Source organism: Myxocyprinus asiaticus, chromosome 9 (genome assembly GCF_019703515.2).
Source record: "Myxocyprinus asiaticus isolate MX2 ecotype Aquarium Trade chromosome 9, UBuf_Myxa_2, whole genome shotgun sequence".
Taxonomy (NCBI): domain Eukaryota; kingdom Metazoa; phylum Chordata; class Actinopteri; order Cypriniformes; family Catostomidae; genus Myxocyprinus; species Myxocyprinus asiaticus.
Window position 1 is genome coordinate 2466593 of NC_059352.1, and position 19327 is coordinate 2485919.

At 36.6% G+C, this 19327-nt stretch overlaps 2 protein-coding genes across 2 annotated transcripts in view; one reads left to right on the plus strand and one right to left on the minus strand.

Annotated features, from left to right (window-relative positions):
* LOC127446022 (N-terminal EF-hand calcium-binding protein 1-like) overlaps positions 1–7922 on the minus strand; it is a 55568-nt gene extending 47646 nt beyond the window's left edge. Inside the window, exons 1-2 of the mRNA XM_051706627.1 lie at positions 7515–7922; positions 2381–2405 (exon numbers count right to left, since the gene is read on the minus strand). Of these exons, the coding sequence (XP_051562587.1) occupies positions 2381–2405; positions 7515–7643 (154 nt within the window). The 5' untranslated portion in view covers positions 7644–7922. The remainder of the gene's footprint in view (positions 1–2380; positions 2406–7514) is intronic.
* A 5311-nt stretch (positions 7923–13233) lies between these two features.
* Positions 13234–19327, plus strand: part of itcha (itchy E3 ubiquitin protein ligase a) — a 36628-nt gene continuing 30534 nt past the window's right edge. Inside the window, exons 1-3 of the mRNA XM_051706591.1 lie at positions 13234–13391; positions 16189–16253; positions 16635–16776. Coding sequence (XP_051562551.1) covers positions 16229–16253; positions 16635–16776 — 167 coding nt within the window. The 5' untranslated portion in view covers positions 13234–13391; positions 16189–16228. The remainder of the gene's footprint in view (positions 13392–16188; positions 16254–16634; positions 16777–19327) is intronic.

Sequence of the window (19327 nt, forward strand, 5' to 3'; positions counted from 1 at the left end):
AGGTTGCTAGGTGTTGTGGGTGGTTGCTAGGGCATTGTTGTTTGGTTGCAAAGGTGTTTGAGTGTTTTTTATCATGTTGCTAAGGCATTCTGGTGGTTGCTATGTTGTAAGTGTTTTCCAGGGCATTGCTTTATAGTTACTAAGGTGTTCTGAGTTTTATATTGCATGTTGCTAAGGTGTTCTGGTGGTTGTTAAGTGTTTTGGATGGTAGTGAGGGCAATTCTGTTTCGTTGCTAATGTGTTCTGAATGTTTTTTAGCATGTTTCTAGGGTTCTCTGGGCGGTTGCTAGGTGTTGTAGGTGGTTGCCAGTGCTTTGCTGTTTGGTTGCTACAGTTTTCTAAGTGTTTTTTATGTGTTACTAGGTTGTTCTTTGTGGTTGCTAGCCTGTCTTAGGTGGTTGCTATGCCTGTCTTAGGTGGTTTCCAGGGCACTGCTGTTTGGTTGCTAAGGTGTTCTAAGTGTAGCTGATAGCATGTTCTAGGTGGTTGCTAGGTGTTTTTGGGTGGTTGTGAGCACAATTCTGTTTAGTTGCTAATGTGTTCTGAGTGTTTTATTAGCATGTTGCTAGGGTGTTCTGAGTGGTTGCTAGCCAGTCCTAGGTGGTTGCAAGGTAGTGTAGGTGGTTTCCAGGGCATTTCTGTTTGGTTGCTAAGGTTTTCCAAGTGTTTTTAATGTGTTGCAAAGATGTCCTGTGTAACCGATAACATTTTCTATGAGGTTTCTAGGTGTTGCGGGTGGTTGTGAGGGTAATTCTGTGTGGTTGCTAATGTGTTCTGCGTGGTTGCTAGCCTGTCCTAGTTGGTTGCAAGGTGTTGTAGGTGGTTGCCAGGGTATTGATGTTTGGTTGCTAGGGTGTTCTAAGTGTAACTGATAGCATGTTCTAGGGGGTTGCTAGGTGTTGTGGGTGGTTGTGAGGGCAATGTTGTTTGGTTGCTAATGTGTTCTGAGTGTTTTTTGTTTTTTTTAGCATGTTGCTAGGGTTTTCTGCATGGTTGCTAGCCTGTCATAGGTCATTGCTAGGTGTTATAGGTGTTTGCCAGGGCATTGCTCTTTGGTTGCTAAGCTGTTCTAAGTGTTTTTAATGTGTTGCTAGGTGTGGTGGGTGGTTGTGAGGGCAATTCTGTTTAGTTGCTAATGTATTCCGAGTGTGTTTTTTAATGTGTTGCTAGGGCGTTCTGGGTGATTGATAATGTGTTCTAAGTGGTTGCTAGATGTTGTGGGTGGTTCCCAGGCCATTGCTGTTTGTTAAGGTGTTCTATGTTGCCAGAGTGTTCTTGCTGGTTGCTAAGACGTTGTTAGTGAGTTCTAGGTGGTTGCTAGGGCATTCTGGGTGCTTGTGAGGGCATTGGTAGGTGGTTGCTAGATTGTTTTGGGTAGTTGCTAGGTGGTTGCTTACTGGCCCAGGTAAAAAGATTCCATCCTCAAGTCTTTTTATTTTATCATCCACCAGATAAAAATCATAAGTCTGGTTACTTAGTAAAGCACACAACACTACTCAGCAAGCCACATGATTTGAGGTATCATCATGTCTGTAGCACAACTGTGCAGGACAAATTACGCACCTAAGTTTAATACCAAGTGTTAATGGTTTAATCAGTTCACTAAACTAAATATAAACAATATAGTGACAAACATCACTACCAGATATGATGTGCCTGTCACATTATATATGCAAAGTCTCTCAACCTTGCTCTCATATTCACTCCATTTCTCATACTCTGTTTTTCTCGGCTCTCCCCTGTCCTCGGTTCTGATGAAAGAATGATTGAAGTGGTAAGAAGATAATTGGCATTTTGGCATAATAGTAATGACCTGTGAAAGGACTGCGGAGTCCCAGTGACAGCATCTCATTTGTGATTTGTTTGAACAGCGTATCATTCTGTTCTCTCTCACTCCCTTGTTACTTTCAAGAATAAACACACAGGCCGACTCATTGGCTCAGACACAAATCAACCAACAGGCCAACCGCGCACATGCTGGGGGGTCTCCGAGCACTTTGAGGCCCCAAACCCTTGCAGGTTTATTCATTCTGAACATAAAAACCAAAACATCAGTCAGTATTTCCAAAAACTGTGAAGCAAACGGTTTAATGTCATTCTGTAACCAGATTACCCATAGGAAAGAAAAATAGCTAATTATATCTATTTAAAGGCATAGTTCGCCCAAAAATGCAACACATTTGAACGTTTCTGTACTTTTTGTCCATTTTAAAGCTTGGCAGCATGGATCACTATCCACTTTATGACAGAAAAAAAAAATATATATAATGTTTTTAATTTGAAATATAGCTTGCAATTGAACGTTTATGAACCACTGTGCAACAGCAACAGGGAAATAGACTCTAAATTTGACGTATTAAAAGACGGAATACACACTCACCATTTTTGTCAGCTCTGCGGAAAATCTGTTGAGAGAGAAAGATGAAGAATCGTCAATGGGCGGCGTATCAATGAGCAGTATTCAGAGGATTGCTAGAATCGCTCAGTGGTGATCAATACACAGCATAATTTGGCCTGAATGTCTTTAATGAACATCCTCTTGAGCTGAAATGATCATCAACTCCTAATGTTCAGTTCCCAGACTAACACAGATTGAATTGACATTCTATTTAAAACTATTTCAAATTGCCTGTTACACATAAACAGAGAACACATGCAAGGAAAAACAATGCTAAATGCAAATAATAAATACAAGTAACCACATACTCGTGCATAGATCAGATAACAAAATAAAGGAAAAACCACTTTCCACATCTCATGTTGTTGATGTCAGAATTCATGCATCAAATCAAACTCTACAGAATTTTAAGTTTTCAATTTTAGTTTTGTTATGTCACTTCCTCTCTGTGTACATCATCAAACCGGAGAAAATGGTCGCTATTTTATCAACAGCAGCTAATGCTCTTCTAATCTGTCAAAGTCTCTCTCTTCGATTGGCTCTGAGGTCTGTAGCACTACCATATCAGTTTGAGAACGATCTTTGCTCATCTGATACTCGAGCTGAGAATGTTATACTAATATTCTGAAGGTGTTGACAGTGCAATCATCCACTGGCCAAACACGGCCCTTCACTCCTGCATGGGGTCGGCACCTCGGTTAGAGTTGTTTTTGGACTTCTCAAGTGCTTTTAACACCGTCTGACCCTCCGTTATGACTGAGAAGTTGCTGTTATCACAGGTTGAAGCCCCTATGGTGAATCAATTCACAGTGTTTCATCTTCCTGGTGATGATATGTAGGGGCAACAGCATTTGCCAGATATTTTCTACTCGTAATCCTCATGAAATTCTCGTTCTTACTTTATTGTAACTGAAAGTAATTTCTCTGCTATTTACTTCTTTTATTTTGCTTTGTTCTTACATTGTACAGTGCATGACTTTGGAAGATTTTGGAGTCATTAGTGCTTTTATGTTGCTTTTCTGTCCTTTTTGGAGCTCAACAGCCACTGGTTGCCATCTACTTTGTTGTATAGAAAAGAACAGCATGAACATTCTGCTAAACAGCTCCTTTTTTGTTCCATGCAAGAAAACAAAGTCATACAGGGTTCAGCTGACATGCGGGTGAGTAAATGATATAGCATTTTTTATTGTTTGGCTTTTTGAACTATTCCTTTAAAGGCAAACAATATGAAAATGTAACATGCGCAACACATACTGTATTTTGTTTAGCTAGCTTACAAAATTAAAATGACATTCAGGTAAATGGTCGTAACTAAAACAAACAATTGGATTCACAAACTCATTACATTCGGCTCCGAGTCTCAAACATCAAAACCAATGCTGACTAATCCCTTTTAGATAATTTTAATTGAACTTTATGAGCAGGTCGCATGTTTGTTGATTTGTTGAGCTTTATATGAGCAATGTGCAAAAGCACATTGCCAAAAGGTAAGTGTAAGATAGTGCATCATTAACAATGTCCTTTAAAGGTCATTTGAGCATCCTGCCGTGAGACAGTTTCCAATGGGTTTCTGGCAGGTGTTGAACCAGTGGGGAGACAAGGGTCCTACTGACTCCGTTCACAAGAAAGAGGAAGAGACTGAGGTGGAAAAGGAAGAGAGAGAGAGTATAGAGATAAAGAACAAACGATTGATTAACAAAGCACAATATCAGTTGAGTCATGGGCTCTGTTCATATTAGCATACTAACATAACCGGTTCTATTAAATCTACAGCACGACCAAAGTAGCCTGATTCCCAAACTGCAGCATGATAAGGTCATGTGACAACAATGTAGCTTACCCATGTGTGAAGCATTTATCGTGGAATGATGCCTACTGTTTTACTGTTTTACTTTTTTTGAAGTGCAATACAATATATATTATGTATTCAGTAAAGAGTAAGCTAAACAAAAGAGAGCGCATCTTATTTAATCTAGATCTCTTTCTGTTTCAATGGCTACGGTTCAGTATCAGTATCAAGTGCTTCAAACGAAGGCCGAGGGAATTATAAGTATCTGTTCGCTCTTCTCTTGTCAGCTTTAAAAATCTTGAAGATACAGATTCGGGGAAGATGATTAGCAATTATAGCCTCAGGGAACGAATTATGAACTCCCACACACACAACCTCTGTCCATCGCCCTGCGAGAAACGGCATTTTAGCACTTGTGACTGAGTTCACAGTCTATTTTATTGACAAAGCATCTCTTAAACTAATGAAATGTTTTCATTAGCAGGTCATGTTCCTCATTTCTCTCAATATGGGTCATAAGTCACTGGGGGAAATAATGTTTAATTAATAATCTCAATTTGATGGTCCATCTGTTTGCAAAGGCAAGCATCACTATTACTGTTGATTTGAACAAACCCCCTAAACGCTAACTAAGATTTAAAGGATTAGTTCACCCAAAAATGAAAATTCAGTCATTGTTTACTCACCCCTGTGTTGTTATAACACTATATGTCTTTCTTTCTTTTTCTAAGCACAAAGGGAGAAATTGTGAAGAAATGTTGTGCTCAGTGATGTCATACAATGACAGTTTATGGTGACCACCTCTTCAAGATTCAAAAGAACACAAAAGTATAATTCAGAAGTTTAATAAATTATTCATGAGACTCATGATTGTTATGAAAGCATACGATAAGATTTGATGAGAAACAAACTGAAATCGAATGTATTATTTAGTGTAAATGTTCACTGACCGTTGATCTCCTGTGTGTGTTCATGATAGGACATGAGAGCAACAGTTCACGCAGCCCCCTTGCGACATTGGGGCGTTCAAGCGAAAACTCGTTTTGTTTATCTAAAAACAGGTCCAACACAGCGATAATGACAACAGAACACAACACAACTGCACACAAAACAGAGAACAGAACTTACTAAACATGTCTGAAGAGATTGTAGTCAAAGAACTGATGCATTTCTATGCCCAGCCTTATTATTTAGTATACTCAGATAAGTACTCAGAAATCAAACAGAAACATAGAGGAGTTACAGGCAGACACAGTCACACCGTGTCCTAACCTGACGGCAAACAACACGTGATAAAAGGTATATTTTCTATGGTAATCAGAGTTTTTGTCGTAATCAGCCGTGACGAGCGACGGTATGTTCTATCGATCGCTTACTTTCTATTTTCAGTATCGCGTGTGTAACTCTGTGAACTGGCACCGGTCCAATAACTTTCACAAAAATAGAGTAAAAGATCGATTCATGGCTTTTGAGAATTGATATCAAATTGACAAAATAAAAAACAATTAACTAAAATTTTTTTTTTTTTTTTTTTTGGCCCAGCCCTAATTGATACATGATGACACATTGTAAAGATAACAAACAATCGTCAATAATATTTACTTGTAGTGCATAAATTTTTTGAATGTAGAATTTACTTAATATTTTCAAGTTCACGCTTAAACTGATTCAATATAGAAAGTACTATATCTTTTCTGCTATGTTTATTTCATCACAAAGTCATTTTTTGTTCAGTGTGTGGCGGCACTTTGCACTCACATTGTCTTCAGAAAATGTCAGTGTCTATTTTGATGGTGTTCTATTGAGAGGTAAACTGATTTGAGAAGGTGCTGTAGTAGTTTCTGAAACATTTTATTGAATGCATAATTCAACATCCTGAGGATAAAGTCATAAATAAGAGATGTTTCAACAAGATCTGAACTCATCTTTGTACTTCTAGGCAAATGACACCAAAATAAGTAATTGGCTTTTCAAATAAAATGTCGAATTATTATATTTTCTAGGGAATAACAGTTTAAAATATATGACAGAATGAAATGCTGATATTCATCCGTGGTTGAACAGACTGAATCCTTCCAAGCAGAACAACAACATGAATCGAGATGTCCATCAGAGCTGTCTCAAAACTTCTGTAAATGCTGTGACGATCAAAGACAGGCAGCTTTTCCCCAAGCTGTTTCTAAAGGATGAAAGCGTGGTTTTCAAATCCATTTTACTTCAGTAATGTGATGAATTTCCAGGTGAAACAAGGTATTTGATTTTATAGATTGATATTTTAATGGATGGTGAAAAGGGGGTGTTACACACCAAACCTGACAAACATTATTTATTTGGAATAACATGTTTTCAGATAGTCTATAGTTGATTTTGATTTCATGTTTATATGAAATTTCCAGAAGACGAGCACACACACACACACACACACAAACATCCCTTATGTTGTCAGACCCCCTTTCATGCAAGCTTATTTAAACCTGCTGAGAAAACATCTGCAACTTCTTATCTGGAATAATCACGGCTGCACACTGAAGCCCTGAAAAGTGATGCACCTGACACTCAGTGTATGTGTCTCTTATGCACAATGTATTCGCATTAACGTGTCATCATTACTAAGTGATCATGATTATTCCTTTCAGCTAAATAATACATTCCATAATAATTATATTACATTTTTATTTTAATTCTGAACAAAAAGCCACATTTGTGCACATAATATCGCTCATATGTGTAGTATAGCAATCTTTACAAGTACACAGATATTTGTAATTATTAAAAGATTGTAAGTGTATATGAGCACATTTATGAGCGATCAAGCATAAATGACAATTGTAGCATTCACACTAGAATACAAATAAATGCATTTGAAAAAGATGGACACAATTCACTCAAAACCCTGTGTTCTTGATTGTTAAAACACGTTAAATAGTAGAGCTTCTACTTGCTAATATATTAGTATATAACTAATATACTGTATATTAGTGTGTGTCTGTATATGTATTTAAATGAAGCCCTAGTACAATCTAGTTTATATATATATATATATATATATATATATATATATATATATATATATATATATTGTTTTTTTTTTTGTTTTTTTCTAATGCACATATATATGCTTATTTAGCCATTAAATTGAGTGCAATATTTAGTGCCTATCCATTAATGCTTTATACAGCATAATAACCTATTTGAAGACTGTACATCCTACTGTATGTGCATAACCAACCTCTCTCTGTGTCCTATATATTTATAGTCCAACATGGGTAGGGTCCAAGGTGAATGTTTGCACTGTGACCTCGGTGACCGAACGGATGGGTTACTTACGTCGTGAAAGATGGACAGTCCGTGAACCGCATCCTGGATCTGGTGCTGATGCTGCTGCTGTCTGGAGCGGAGATGCTCGCGCTTCGCCGACTGGAGACACATCGTTATCATTTCGGTGCACGCCAACATCTTTAAACGAATGTTTAAGAGAATATATGCAGACTTCTCACTTAATGAGATCGATAAGATCGGAAACTGGTGTGAGTGTGTGAAGAGAAATGCGATGAAGCAGCAGTCCTCTCTGTGCGAGTGGTGATGATGCTGAGCGAGCGCACGAGTCGTTGAGCCGATTGTTGTGAATGATTCAGTCGAACCGATTCGCAAAGCGTTCGAGAATCACTGGAATAAGAGAAACTTTCTTTTCCGCCAAATAACTGTTTTTATTCTGTCATTATTGATCACATGAGTTAGTGCATAATGATTTGTCATGACAGATGATTGATAGATTTCAAAGAAATGCAAGCAAAATAGGCCTACTTTAATTACCTTAATCAAAACATTGGAGATAACAGCGGCAACCAAATGACAATGAACCGAATACGTAATGTGAAACGCTTTTGAGTGGTGACTCAAACGAATCAGCGAATCGTTTATATTAAACGGGTCCATTAAACAAAACGAACCGATTCTTTGAAATGAATCGGACTCCACAACGTTACTAGTTTTCCCACCTCCTCGAAATCTAATCTAATCCAACACTAGTTTAGCATCTTTTCCCAGCTGCTCTGTTTCACATAACTACTGAGACATTTGCCAGGGCAAATCTGAACTTTGATGGTGATTTATATCCGTATTTACAGTGTCTTATATTATATGAGAATGAGCTTTATTGCCAAGTATGCTTACACATACAAGGCATTTGTCTTGGTGACAGAAGCTTCCAGTGCACAAATAATACAACAACATGACAGAGATAATAAAAAAAGATAATAAAAATATAAAGCAAATAGAAAATATAAGTATATATAGAAATACACAATAAGACCATATATATATATATATATACAGGTGCATCTCAATAAATTAGAATGTCGTGGAAAAGTTCATTTATTTCAGTAATTCAACTCAAATTGTGAAACTCGTGTATTAAATAAATTCAGTGCACACAGACTGAAGTAGTTTAAGTCTTTGGTTCTTTTAATTGTGATGATTTTGGCTCACATTTAACAAAAACCCACCAATTCACTATCTCAAAAAATTAGAATACATCATAAGACCAATAAAAAAAACATTTTTAGTGAATTGTTGGCCTTCTGGAAAGTATGTGCATTTACTGTATATGTACTCAATACTTGGTAGGGGCTCCTTTTGCTTTAATTACTGCCTCAATTCGGCGTGGCATGGAGGTGATCAGTTTGTGGCACTGCTGAGGTGGTATGGAAGCCCAGGTTTCTTTGACAGTGGCCTTCAGCTCATCTGCATTTTTTGGTCTCTTGTTTCTCATTTTCCTCTTGACAATAACCCATAGATTCTCTATGGGGTTCAGGTCTGGTGAGTTTGCTGGCCAGTCAAGCACACCAACACCATGGTCATTTAACCAACTTTTGGTGCTTTTGGCAGTGTGGGCAGGTGCCAAATCCTGCTGGAAAATGAAATCAGCATCTTTAAAAAGCTGGTCAGCAGAAGGAAGCACGAAGTGCTCCAAAATTTCTTGGAAAACGGGTGCAATGAAAAAAACACAATGGACCAACACCAGCAGATGAAATTGCACCCCAAATCATCACAGACTGTGGAAACTTAACACTGGACTTCAAGCAACTTGGGCTATGAGCTTCTCCACCCTTCCTCCAGACTCTAGGACCTTGGTTTCCAAATGAAATACAAAACTTGCTCTCATCTGAAAAGAGGACTTTGGACCACTGGGCAACAGTCCAGTTCTTCTTCTCCTTAGCCCAGGTAAGACGCCTCTGACGTTGTCTGTGGTTCAGGAGTGGCTTAACAAGAGGAATACGACAACTGTAGCCAAATTCCTTGACACGTCTGTGTGTGGTGGCTCTTGATGCCTTGACCCCAGCCTCAGTCCATTCCTTGTGAAGTTCACTCAAATTCTTGAATCGATTTTGCTTGACAGTCCTCATAAGGCTGCGGTTCTCTCGGTTGGTTGTGCATCTTTTTCTTCCACACTTTTTCCTTCCACTCAACTTTCTGTTAACATGCTTGGATACAGCACTCTGTGAACAGCCAGCTTCTTTGGCAATGAATGTTTGTGGCTTACCCTCCTTGTGAAGGGTGTCAATGATTGTCTTCTGGACAACTGTCAGATCAGCAGTCTTCCCCATGATTGTGTAGCCTAGTGAACCAAACTGAGAGACCATTTTGAAGGCTCAGGAAACCTTTGCAGGTGTTTTGAGTTGATTAGCTGATTGGCATGTCACCATATTCTAATTTGTTGAGATAGTGAATTGGTGGGTTTTTGTTAAATGTGAGCCAAAATCATCACAATTAAAAGAACCAAAGACTTAAACTACTTCAGTCTGTGTGCATTGAATTTATTTAATACACGAGTTTCACAATTTGAGTTGAATTACTGAAATAAATGAACTTTTCCACGACATTCTAATTTATTGAGATGCACCTATATATATATATATAGTCAGAAGTTTACATACACCTTAGCCAAATACATTTAAACTCAGTTTTTCACAATTCCTGACATTTAATCATAGAAAACATTCCCTGTCTTAGGTCAGTTAGGATCACTACTTTATTTTAAGAATGTGAAATGTCAGAATAATAGTAGAGAGAATGATTTATTTCAGCTTTTATTTCTTTCATCACATTCCCAGTGGGTCAGAAGTTTACTTACACTTTGTCAGTATTTGGTAGCATTGCCTTTAAATTGTTTAACTTGGGTCAAACATTTTGGGTAGCCTTCCACAAGCTTCTCACAATAAGTTGCTGGAATTTTGGCCCATTCCTCCAGACAGAACTGGTGTAACTGAGTCAGGTTTGTAGGCTTCCTTGCTCACACACGCTTTTTCAGTTCTGACCACAAATTTCCTATCAGATTGAGGTCAGGGCTTTGTGATGGCCACTCCAATACCTTGACTTTGTTGTCCTTAAGACATTTTTCCACAACTTTGGAGGTATGCTTGGGGTCATTGTCCATTTGGAAGACCCATTTGTGACTGAGCTTTAACTTCATGGCTGATGTCTTGAGATGTTGCTTCAATACATCCACATAATTTTCCTTCCTCATGATGTCATCTATTTTGTGAAGTGCACCAGTCCCTCCTGCAGCGAAGTACCCCCACAACATGATGCTGCCACCCCCATGCTTCACTGTTTGGATGTTGATCTTTGGCGTGCAAGCCTCACCCTTTTTCCTCTAAACATAACGATGGTCATTATGGCCAAACAGTTCAATATTTGTTTCATCAGACCAGAGGAAATTTCATCAAAATGTATGATCTTTGTCCCCATGTGCACTTGCAAACTGTAGTCTGGCTTTTTTATGGCGGTTTTGGAGCCGTGGCTTCTTCCTTGCTGAGCAGCCTTTCAGGTTATGTCGATATAGGACTCGTTTTACTGTGGATATAGATACATGTCTACCTGTTACCTCCAGCATCTTCACAAGGTCCTTTGCTGTTGTTCTGGGATTGATTTGCACTTTTCGCACCAAACTACATTCATCTCTAGGAGACAGAATGCATCTCCTTCCTGTGTGGTATGATGGCTGTGTGGTCCCATGGTGTTTATACTTGCGTACTATTGTTTGTACAGATGAACGTGGTATCTTCAGGCATTTGGAAATTGCTCCCATGGATGAACCAAACTTGTGGAGGTCCACAATTTTTTTTCTGAGGTCTTGGCTGATTTCGTTTGATTTTCCCATGATGTCAAGCAAAGAGGCACTGAGTTTGAAGGTAGACCTTAAAATACATCCACAGGTACACCTCCAATTGACTCCAATTAGCCAATCAGAAGCTAATTGGCTAATTGTCTAAAGGTTTGACATCATTTTCTGGAATTTTCCAAGCTGCTTAAAGGCACAGTTAACTTCTCACCCACTGGAATTATGATATACACTACCGTTCAAAGGTTTGGGGTCACTTGCCTGAAATGTTTCTCATGATCTTAATAACCTTTTGATCTGAAGGCATATACTGAAATGTTTGAAATTATTTTTGTACACAAAAACTTATATAACAAAAATATAATTGTGCCACCATATTATTTTATTTCATAATAAAACTAAAATGTAACAAAAAAAAAAAAAGTTTTTGAAATGGATGACTTGGACCAAATAATAAAGAAAAACAGGAAATAAGTGCCCAACATAGATGGGAACTCCTTCAATACTGTTTAAAAAGCATCCCAGGGTGATACCTCAAGAAGTTGGTTGAGAAAATGTCAAGAGTACATGTCTGCAAATTCTAGGCAAAGGGTGACTACTTTGAAGATGCTAAAATATAACACAGTTTTGATTTATTTTGGATTTTTTTAGTCACAACATAATTCCCATATTTCCATTTAAATTATTCCATAGTTTTAATTACTTTACTCTTATTCTAAAATGTGAAATAAATAAATAAATAAATAAATAAAAGAATGAGTAAGTGACCCTAAACTTTTGAAGGGTAGTGTATATTATAACCTATTATTAAAAACCATTTATATTATACACTAAAAAAAAAAGTAGATTTTTAGTGTATTTTTTGTATTTTCCATTAAATTGAATTGTGCAATCTTTAACAAAATTAATAAAATATTAAAGTTGTATTAATTTAATAATGGGATATTATTATACTAATACTCATTTAATATGATATATTAAAAATATTAAATATATTCAAACTTAAATGTTAAATAAATGTTATTCATGTAATTTTGTTAGATTATTCAGTTCAATTGGATGGAAATATGTTATGAAATTTAAATGTGTAAATTGTAAAAATATTTTTGAGTGTATTATATTATATTATATCATATTTTATTATAGCCTATTATATTGTATTTAAGTCTATTTTTAAGATTTACACATTTTAATTTCTTAACAATTTTCCATCAAAAATCTTTAACAAAATTTATACATTATTTAATTTGTATTAATTTAATAATGATATATTATTATTACATTAATAATATTCGTTTAATATTATATATTAGACATATAAAATATATTAAAACGTATATGTTAAATAAAATACATTTTATTAATGTAATTTTGTTGAAGATTATTCAGTTCAATTTGATTATTCAATTCAATTGGATGGAAATATGTTATGAAATTTAAAGCCGTAAATCTTAAAACTACGTTTTATGTTATTATATTACTTTAACAAATATATGACGTAAAAAATAGGCTATACCTAGCTGAATGTTGATTGAAAGGAAAAACAAAATGCATGAACATTTCCCAAATGAACACACCCAAAGCAAAGCCATTCAAATAGTCATTTAAAGGTCCACAGATCGTCAAAGCGTCAACATTGACCGAGAATCCCCCTAACAAATAACTAAAGTACTGTGCAGTGATGATATCAGATTGCAATGGCAAATGGCGTCTTCTGGTGGCGAATCTTTGTCAAAAACGTCTCATCTGTTTATCTTGCAGTTGACATACGCTTACTGTCTACTATCTGTTTTATTCTTTGAATAGTTGGGATGTGTTTTCGTCTTGACACAGGCTTAATAGCACACACAGTACGCACCTGTCACTGTACAAACATACTTTACGTAATCCGAGTGCACGCGCGTTGCGTCGCTCTACGTCACGGGGTCGCGCAGTGACGTCACTCTGATATGGAGCCCGTGCTAGCGGCGGACCTTTGATCACTGGGGAGAGATGGAGTAAAGTTTGACCAATCGACGGGAAGTATCCCTCAAATCCCGTTAAAACAGAAATCTGCAGACATTTCCCGTGATCGTAAAACGGTAAGATACAAGTGACACGAGCGTGAGGGACAAATATGGAAGAAAAACAGCCATGTAATGATAACGCGCTAGCTGTTCAACTGTGTTTCTTGATCATATTTGACACAGTATAATCTAAAACAACTAAAATGCTTTCCGTAGTTAATTTTTGAGAGGTATGTTCCGTCTCGCGTCTTGCTAACTGAGTTTTGTGAGCTGCGACACTGTCAGTCAGAAGCGCTTCGTGACGTCACGAACGATTCCAATATAAACATTGAAGCTTTCAACACATTTCAATCGCGTTTTATTTATGGTGCCGTTTAATCGGGAGTTTGTCATCTATTTGTAGCCATTTTTAAAAGTTCTGTGGCTGTACCATGGTACAATGATGATATCAGGTGGTAATACCATAGTGTTTTGGTACTGTATGGTTACCATACTCCTATACCATGGTATGTACATACTACTCTAAGGTACTTTAAAGAATACCAGGGTACTACCATCATGATAGTGTACATTACAATACCAAATCTAAAAAAAACTACAATTAAACCACGTTTTACAGGTTTAGACATCAATTTGTAACGCCACACAAGTGACCATTGTACTTCTGGTAACTACCAGATAAATCTTAATAAATATTTGCCAATAATGACTGAGAGCCTGTGATGTCTTGACAAACTTCTGGCCTTGAAATGACATCATCTGTAATCTGCCGAGGATTATTCGAGACTTCTCCTGTGTGAGATTAGCTGCGGGTAGGTGTCATTGACAGAACTAGGACATCACACACCATGAGAGACACATCCATCGAAAGAGAGAGTTTCTAATAACACACTGATCAGAGATCAGATTTACCTGACCAGTTTAGTAGTGTCAAAGGCAAAAAGGGCACAGATACAGTTGGTGTCAGATCAGCTCAATATTGAATAAAAAATTGAACCTATTTACTTTCCAATCTGGCATTCAGAACTGGCTCCATTGTGGTCTGGAGCGCCCACATTCTAATATCTGATCAATTCCTGATGGATAAAATCAAGCACCACTCTTAATTTCTGTTGTTGTTGAATATTCTGTATTAGGGCTGGGTAGTTGTTGGGATTTCCCGATTTGATTCAATTCCGATTCACAAGCTCTCAATTCCGATCTCGATTCGGTTCAATATCGATTCATATCGGTACATTTCTGTTACAATGTCCATTTTACTTTCATATAAAATAAATTATTTCTCAGCTAATGCTCTTAATTATAAAGGAACCTTCTAGGCAACCCTTCTAGGTACATTTTGAAAATATTAATTTGACCAATTATATTTTATAATTAGTTTTTGCATCAAATTTGTCACATTTTAGCTTTTGAAAAATGTTCAAATTCAGTCTTTTCCATCAATTAATGTCTTGAAATTGCATATATTATGTTGCATATATATTTTTGTTACATTTTTATTATTTACTGAGTATTTTTAAATTGATTTGTAAAATACAAGCAAAATCAGTACTGTCTCTTTAAGACTAGCGGCATCAGCCACTGAGCATATGTAACGAGAGAAGACATGCGTAATTTCTTTAGCACATCCATGCGTGATTTGAATTAAATGTTTTTATTTTTTTATTTTTTATTTTTTTTGTATCAGCAACTGACTGTAAATAAACAGAAAGGGTATTAACTCCTATGTTGTGTTCCAATCATTTTGACCCCAGATGACATTTTTGCTTACGATTGTTTTTTTGTTTTTTTTACTTAATCCAATTGGAATAAAATTCCTTGACTTTGTTCACATATGGTATCTGAAAAAACACACACAATTTGGACCAATTTCATTTTATTTAACTTTGTTACACTTGTTGTGTTCCCGGTCAAAAATGACCGGCCATTGGAAATGAATGGATTAGACTACAAAAAACTGAAATATTAAGTGTTCAGGAGCTTCACAATCCTTTAGTTGAGCACATACTGTATGTGGATGTGTGTTTGCACACACAAAGTCTTCGGACATCTACACACACACACACACACACACACACAAACAAACACTATGTGTGTTGAGTGCCCTTTTGTGCATCGTCTTTCCATGTACACTCTTTGAGGAATATTTCAAGATCTTCTCATCATATTATGTTGTGTTTGAGCTCATTTGAATCAGGATAATCTGCTGTAAGTAATGATATGTCATTGTCTATGTTATATGTATGTTTCAGTAAGTAATAAGGTAAAACGTGACAAAAAGACCCTCCTGTTTATTATATTTATGTGTGTCTGTGGGAATTTCATACACTTAAACTCACTGCAGTTTGACCTCTGAGTAAAAGGAACTTGCATATTGCATTCTGCAGACCTTTCCAACGATATATAACACATTACTATCTCATATTCTTTTATGGTTTTACCAACTCTGAATATAATTGTTGTGATCACAAATTTGCAAATGATGAGAACGAAACAGTTCTTATTGTCAGCAAATTAAAAAGCATTATTTAAGAATTGGTAAGATCATCTATATGCATGTAAAGTTCAGATTCTAAGGGTTAAAATGACACCTATTGTGTTCAGATCAAGCAAGTGGTTATTAATTTATTTTGTGTTTATTATATCATTTTTTTTTTTGTTGTTTTCTGCATATTTTTACCTAGTCCCATTCTTATCACTCAGAAACTTGAGGCATTATGGAAGTAAAGTGGGTTGCAAATTTCATGTTGACTTTGAGTGGGTTAACCTAATGTTTTACCACTGTTTACCCCATCTGAGTATTCATGTTTTTGATATGGCAAGATTTGAAACAGAATGCGTGTTTATCTGTATGTGTATTTGTGCATTTCAGATTAATTGGAGCCACATGAAGTACTGTTAATGGCAACATAATGAAGGCTCAACTACAGATAACTGGTAAGCTTTTTACAAGAACACATAGAGACACTTTCCTTTTTATTTTACAACAAGGCTTTACATTTGTTGCCTGTAATTTTGTATGCACTGTTGGGATTACTTTTGGCATTCATTGTTGCAATGTCATATTTTTGGTTCAATATTAAAGGAATGTTCTGTGTTTAATGCAAACTCAATTGACAGCATTTGCACCATAATGTTGATTACAACAAATACATATTTCAAATTGTCCCTCCTTTATTTAATAATAAGCAAATAGCACAGTTACAGTGAGGCATGTTTAGATGCCATTTATCTCTGGATGGTGTTGATTTGTTGTTGTGTCAGCAGATCACTTCTCTTAATAGATCTGTGATTACATTTATTGTTGTCCCTCATTAGTTCTGTCCGCCAAGCTGCGGGAGAATAAGAAGAACTGGTTTAGGCCCAGTCCTTACGTGGAGGTGTGTGTGGACGGCCAGTCCAAGAAGACGGAGAAATGTACCAACACACACAGCCCCAAATGGAAGCAATCTCTCACTGTGTAAGTATAAAATATAATATATATACACACCGGTGGCCAAAAGTTTGGAATAATGTACAGATTTTGCTGTTTCGGAAGGAAATTGGTACTTTAATTCACCAAAGTGGCATTCAACTGATCACAAAGTATAGTCAGCACATTACTGATGTAAAAAACAGCACCATCACTATTTGAAAATAGTCATTTTTGATCAAATCTAGACAGCAGCCATCACTCCAACACCTTATCCTTGAGTAATCATGCTAAATTGCTCATTTGGTACTAGAAAATCACTTGCCATTATATCAAACACAGTAAAAGCTATTTGGTTTGTTAAATGAAGCTTAACATTGTTTTTGTGTTTGTTTTTGAGTTGCCACAGTATGCAATAGACTGGCATGTCTTAAGGTCAATATTAGGTCAAAAATGGCAAAAAAGAAACAGCTTTCTCTTGAAACTCATCAGTCAATCATTGTTTTGAGGAATGAAGCCTATACAATGCTTGAAATTGCCCAAAAACTGAAGATTTCATCAAAGGTGTACACTACAGTCTTCAAAGACAAAGGACAACTGACTCTAACAAGGACAGAAAGAGATGTGGAAGACCAGATGTACAACTAAACAAGAGGATAAGTACATCAGAGTTTCTAGTTTGAGAAATAGACGCCTCACATGTCGTCAGCTGACAGCTTCATTGAATTCTACCCGCTCAACACCAGTTTCATGTACAACAGTAAAGAAAAGACTCAGGGGTGCAGGCCTTATGGGAAGAATTGCAAAGAAAAAGCCACTTTTGAAACAGAAAAACAAAAAGAAAAGGTTCGAGTGGGCAAAGAAACACAGACATTGGACAACAGATAATTGGAAAAGAGTGTTCTGGATCTTAACCCCATTGAGCTTTTGTGGGATCATCTAGACTGTAAGGTGTGTGAGAAGTGCCCGACAAGACAGCCACATCTATGGCAAGTGCTACAGGAAGTGTGGGGTGAAATGTCACCTGAGTATCTGGACAAACTGACAGCTAGAATGTCAAGGATCTGCAAAGCTGTCATTGCTGCACGTGGAGGATTTTCTGATGAGAACTCTTTAAAGTAGTTTTAGAAGATCTGAACATTTCTTTCCAATTGTAATAGTAATTTTCATGTTATTAATGTCCTGACTATACGTTGTGATCAGTTGAATACCACTTTGGTGAATAAAAGTACCAATTTCTTTCCATAATAGCAAAATCTGTACATTATTCCAAACTTCTGGCTGCCAGTGTATATATGTATATTAGTGCTGTCGAAGTTAAATTTAATTTAATGTGACCCTTTGAATAAACTGTAGTTCATGAGAAGCGAGTCAATTCGCACAAACGCCGCTAATGTCATATGCATTGTCCCTCGGGAAAACAGATGGTGGGAGAGATTATGCTGATACCTGCGCCAAGCATTTTATCAATGTAGCACAGCAGTAAAACATGCCCGCAAAGCACAGATAGAGCTCGGAACTTTGAAACATGATTGCAGAGGCAAGACAGCTGCCATTTGAACACCTGCCTTGCATTGCGAGGCGCGGTACAAAAGTTGCAAGGCGCAGTGCGAGCGTGAAGTGAAAGTGTGGCACTTTGTGTTCCGCGACTGATACCGGGTCCTTGAATAACGTATAATGCGCCAATAAAGGCAGCCGGTGGAGTTTGTGGTGCCCCCTAGGGAGTTGGTGCCCTACATAGGCTGTGTAATATACCTATTGGGAGCGGCGGTACTTCGGCTAACGGAAATCCTGCTGCTGTCTCCAAGGTTCTGTCACAGCGTCTCTGTTTGATAGTGCACTAGCCAATGCAGATGTTGGAGACATTGCTGGAACCCTGCAGGTAATCTACATTAACCCATTTAATCCCACCAGTTATAATTGTGACTGGGGTCTAATAGGAGTTTTTGATGTAATTTGCACAGATTTGTCAATTGTAAATGACAGTGCAGACTTATTTGTATGAGTGGTGCAAATAGTCACATGACCAGAACTATTTAATTCTTAAGTGCTCCTGGAAAGATTATATATGTCAAGACTCCATAAAAAGAAGCGAATATATCCTGTCATTATACACTTACAACTACCATATTTTGTACGTAATTTGAATTGAGTTGTGTTGTGTTCATTTTCTGTTGTTCATCTCTGTTGGTGGGGAAGGTTTTGTGTGGATGACTGAAAAATACATCTGGATGAAGAATATTTTGTTTATAAAGATATTGCGATTAATCGCGATTAACTACAAAAAATATATACGATTAATCGCGATTAACTACCAAAAAATTATATGATTAATCGAGATTAAATATTGTAATCGTTTGACAGCCCTAATATATCTGTATACATGAATTTTATTTAAAAAAAATAAAAATAAATAATAATTAAAAAAAAAAAAAAAAAAAATATATATATATATATATGTATATAGATATACACACACACACACACACACACACACACTCACACACACACACACACACACACACAATTTGGACATATTGTATGCATTTGAATAAAATTATATAATTTTAAATTATATTATTTTGTTTTTTTCTATAAA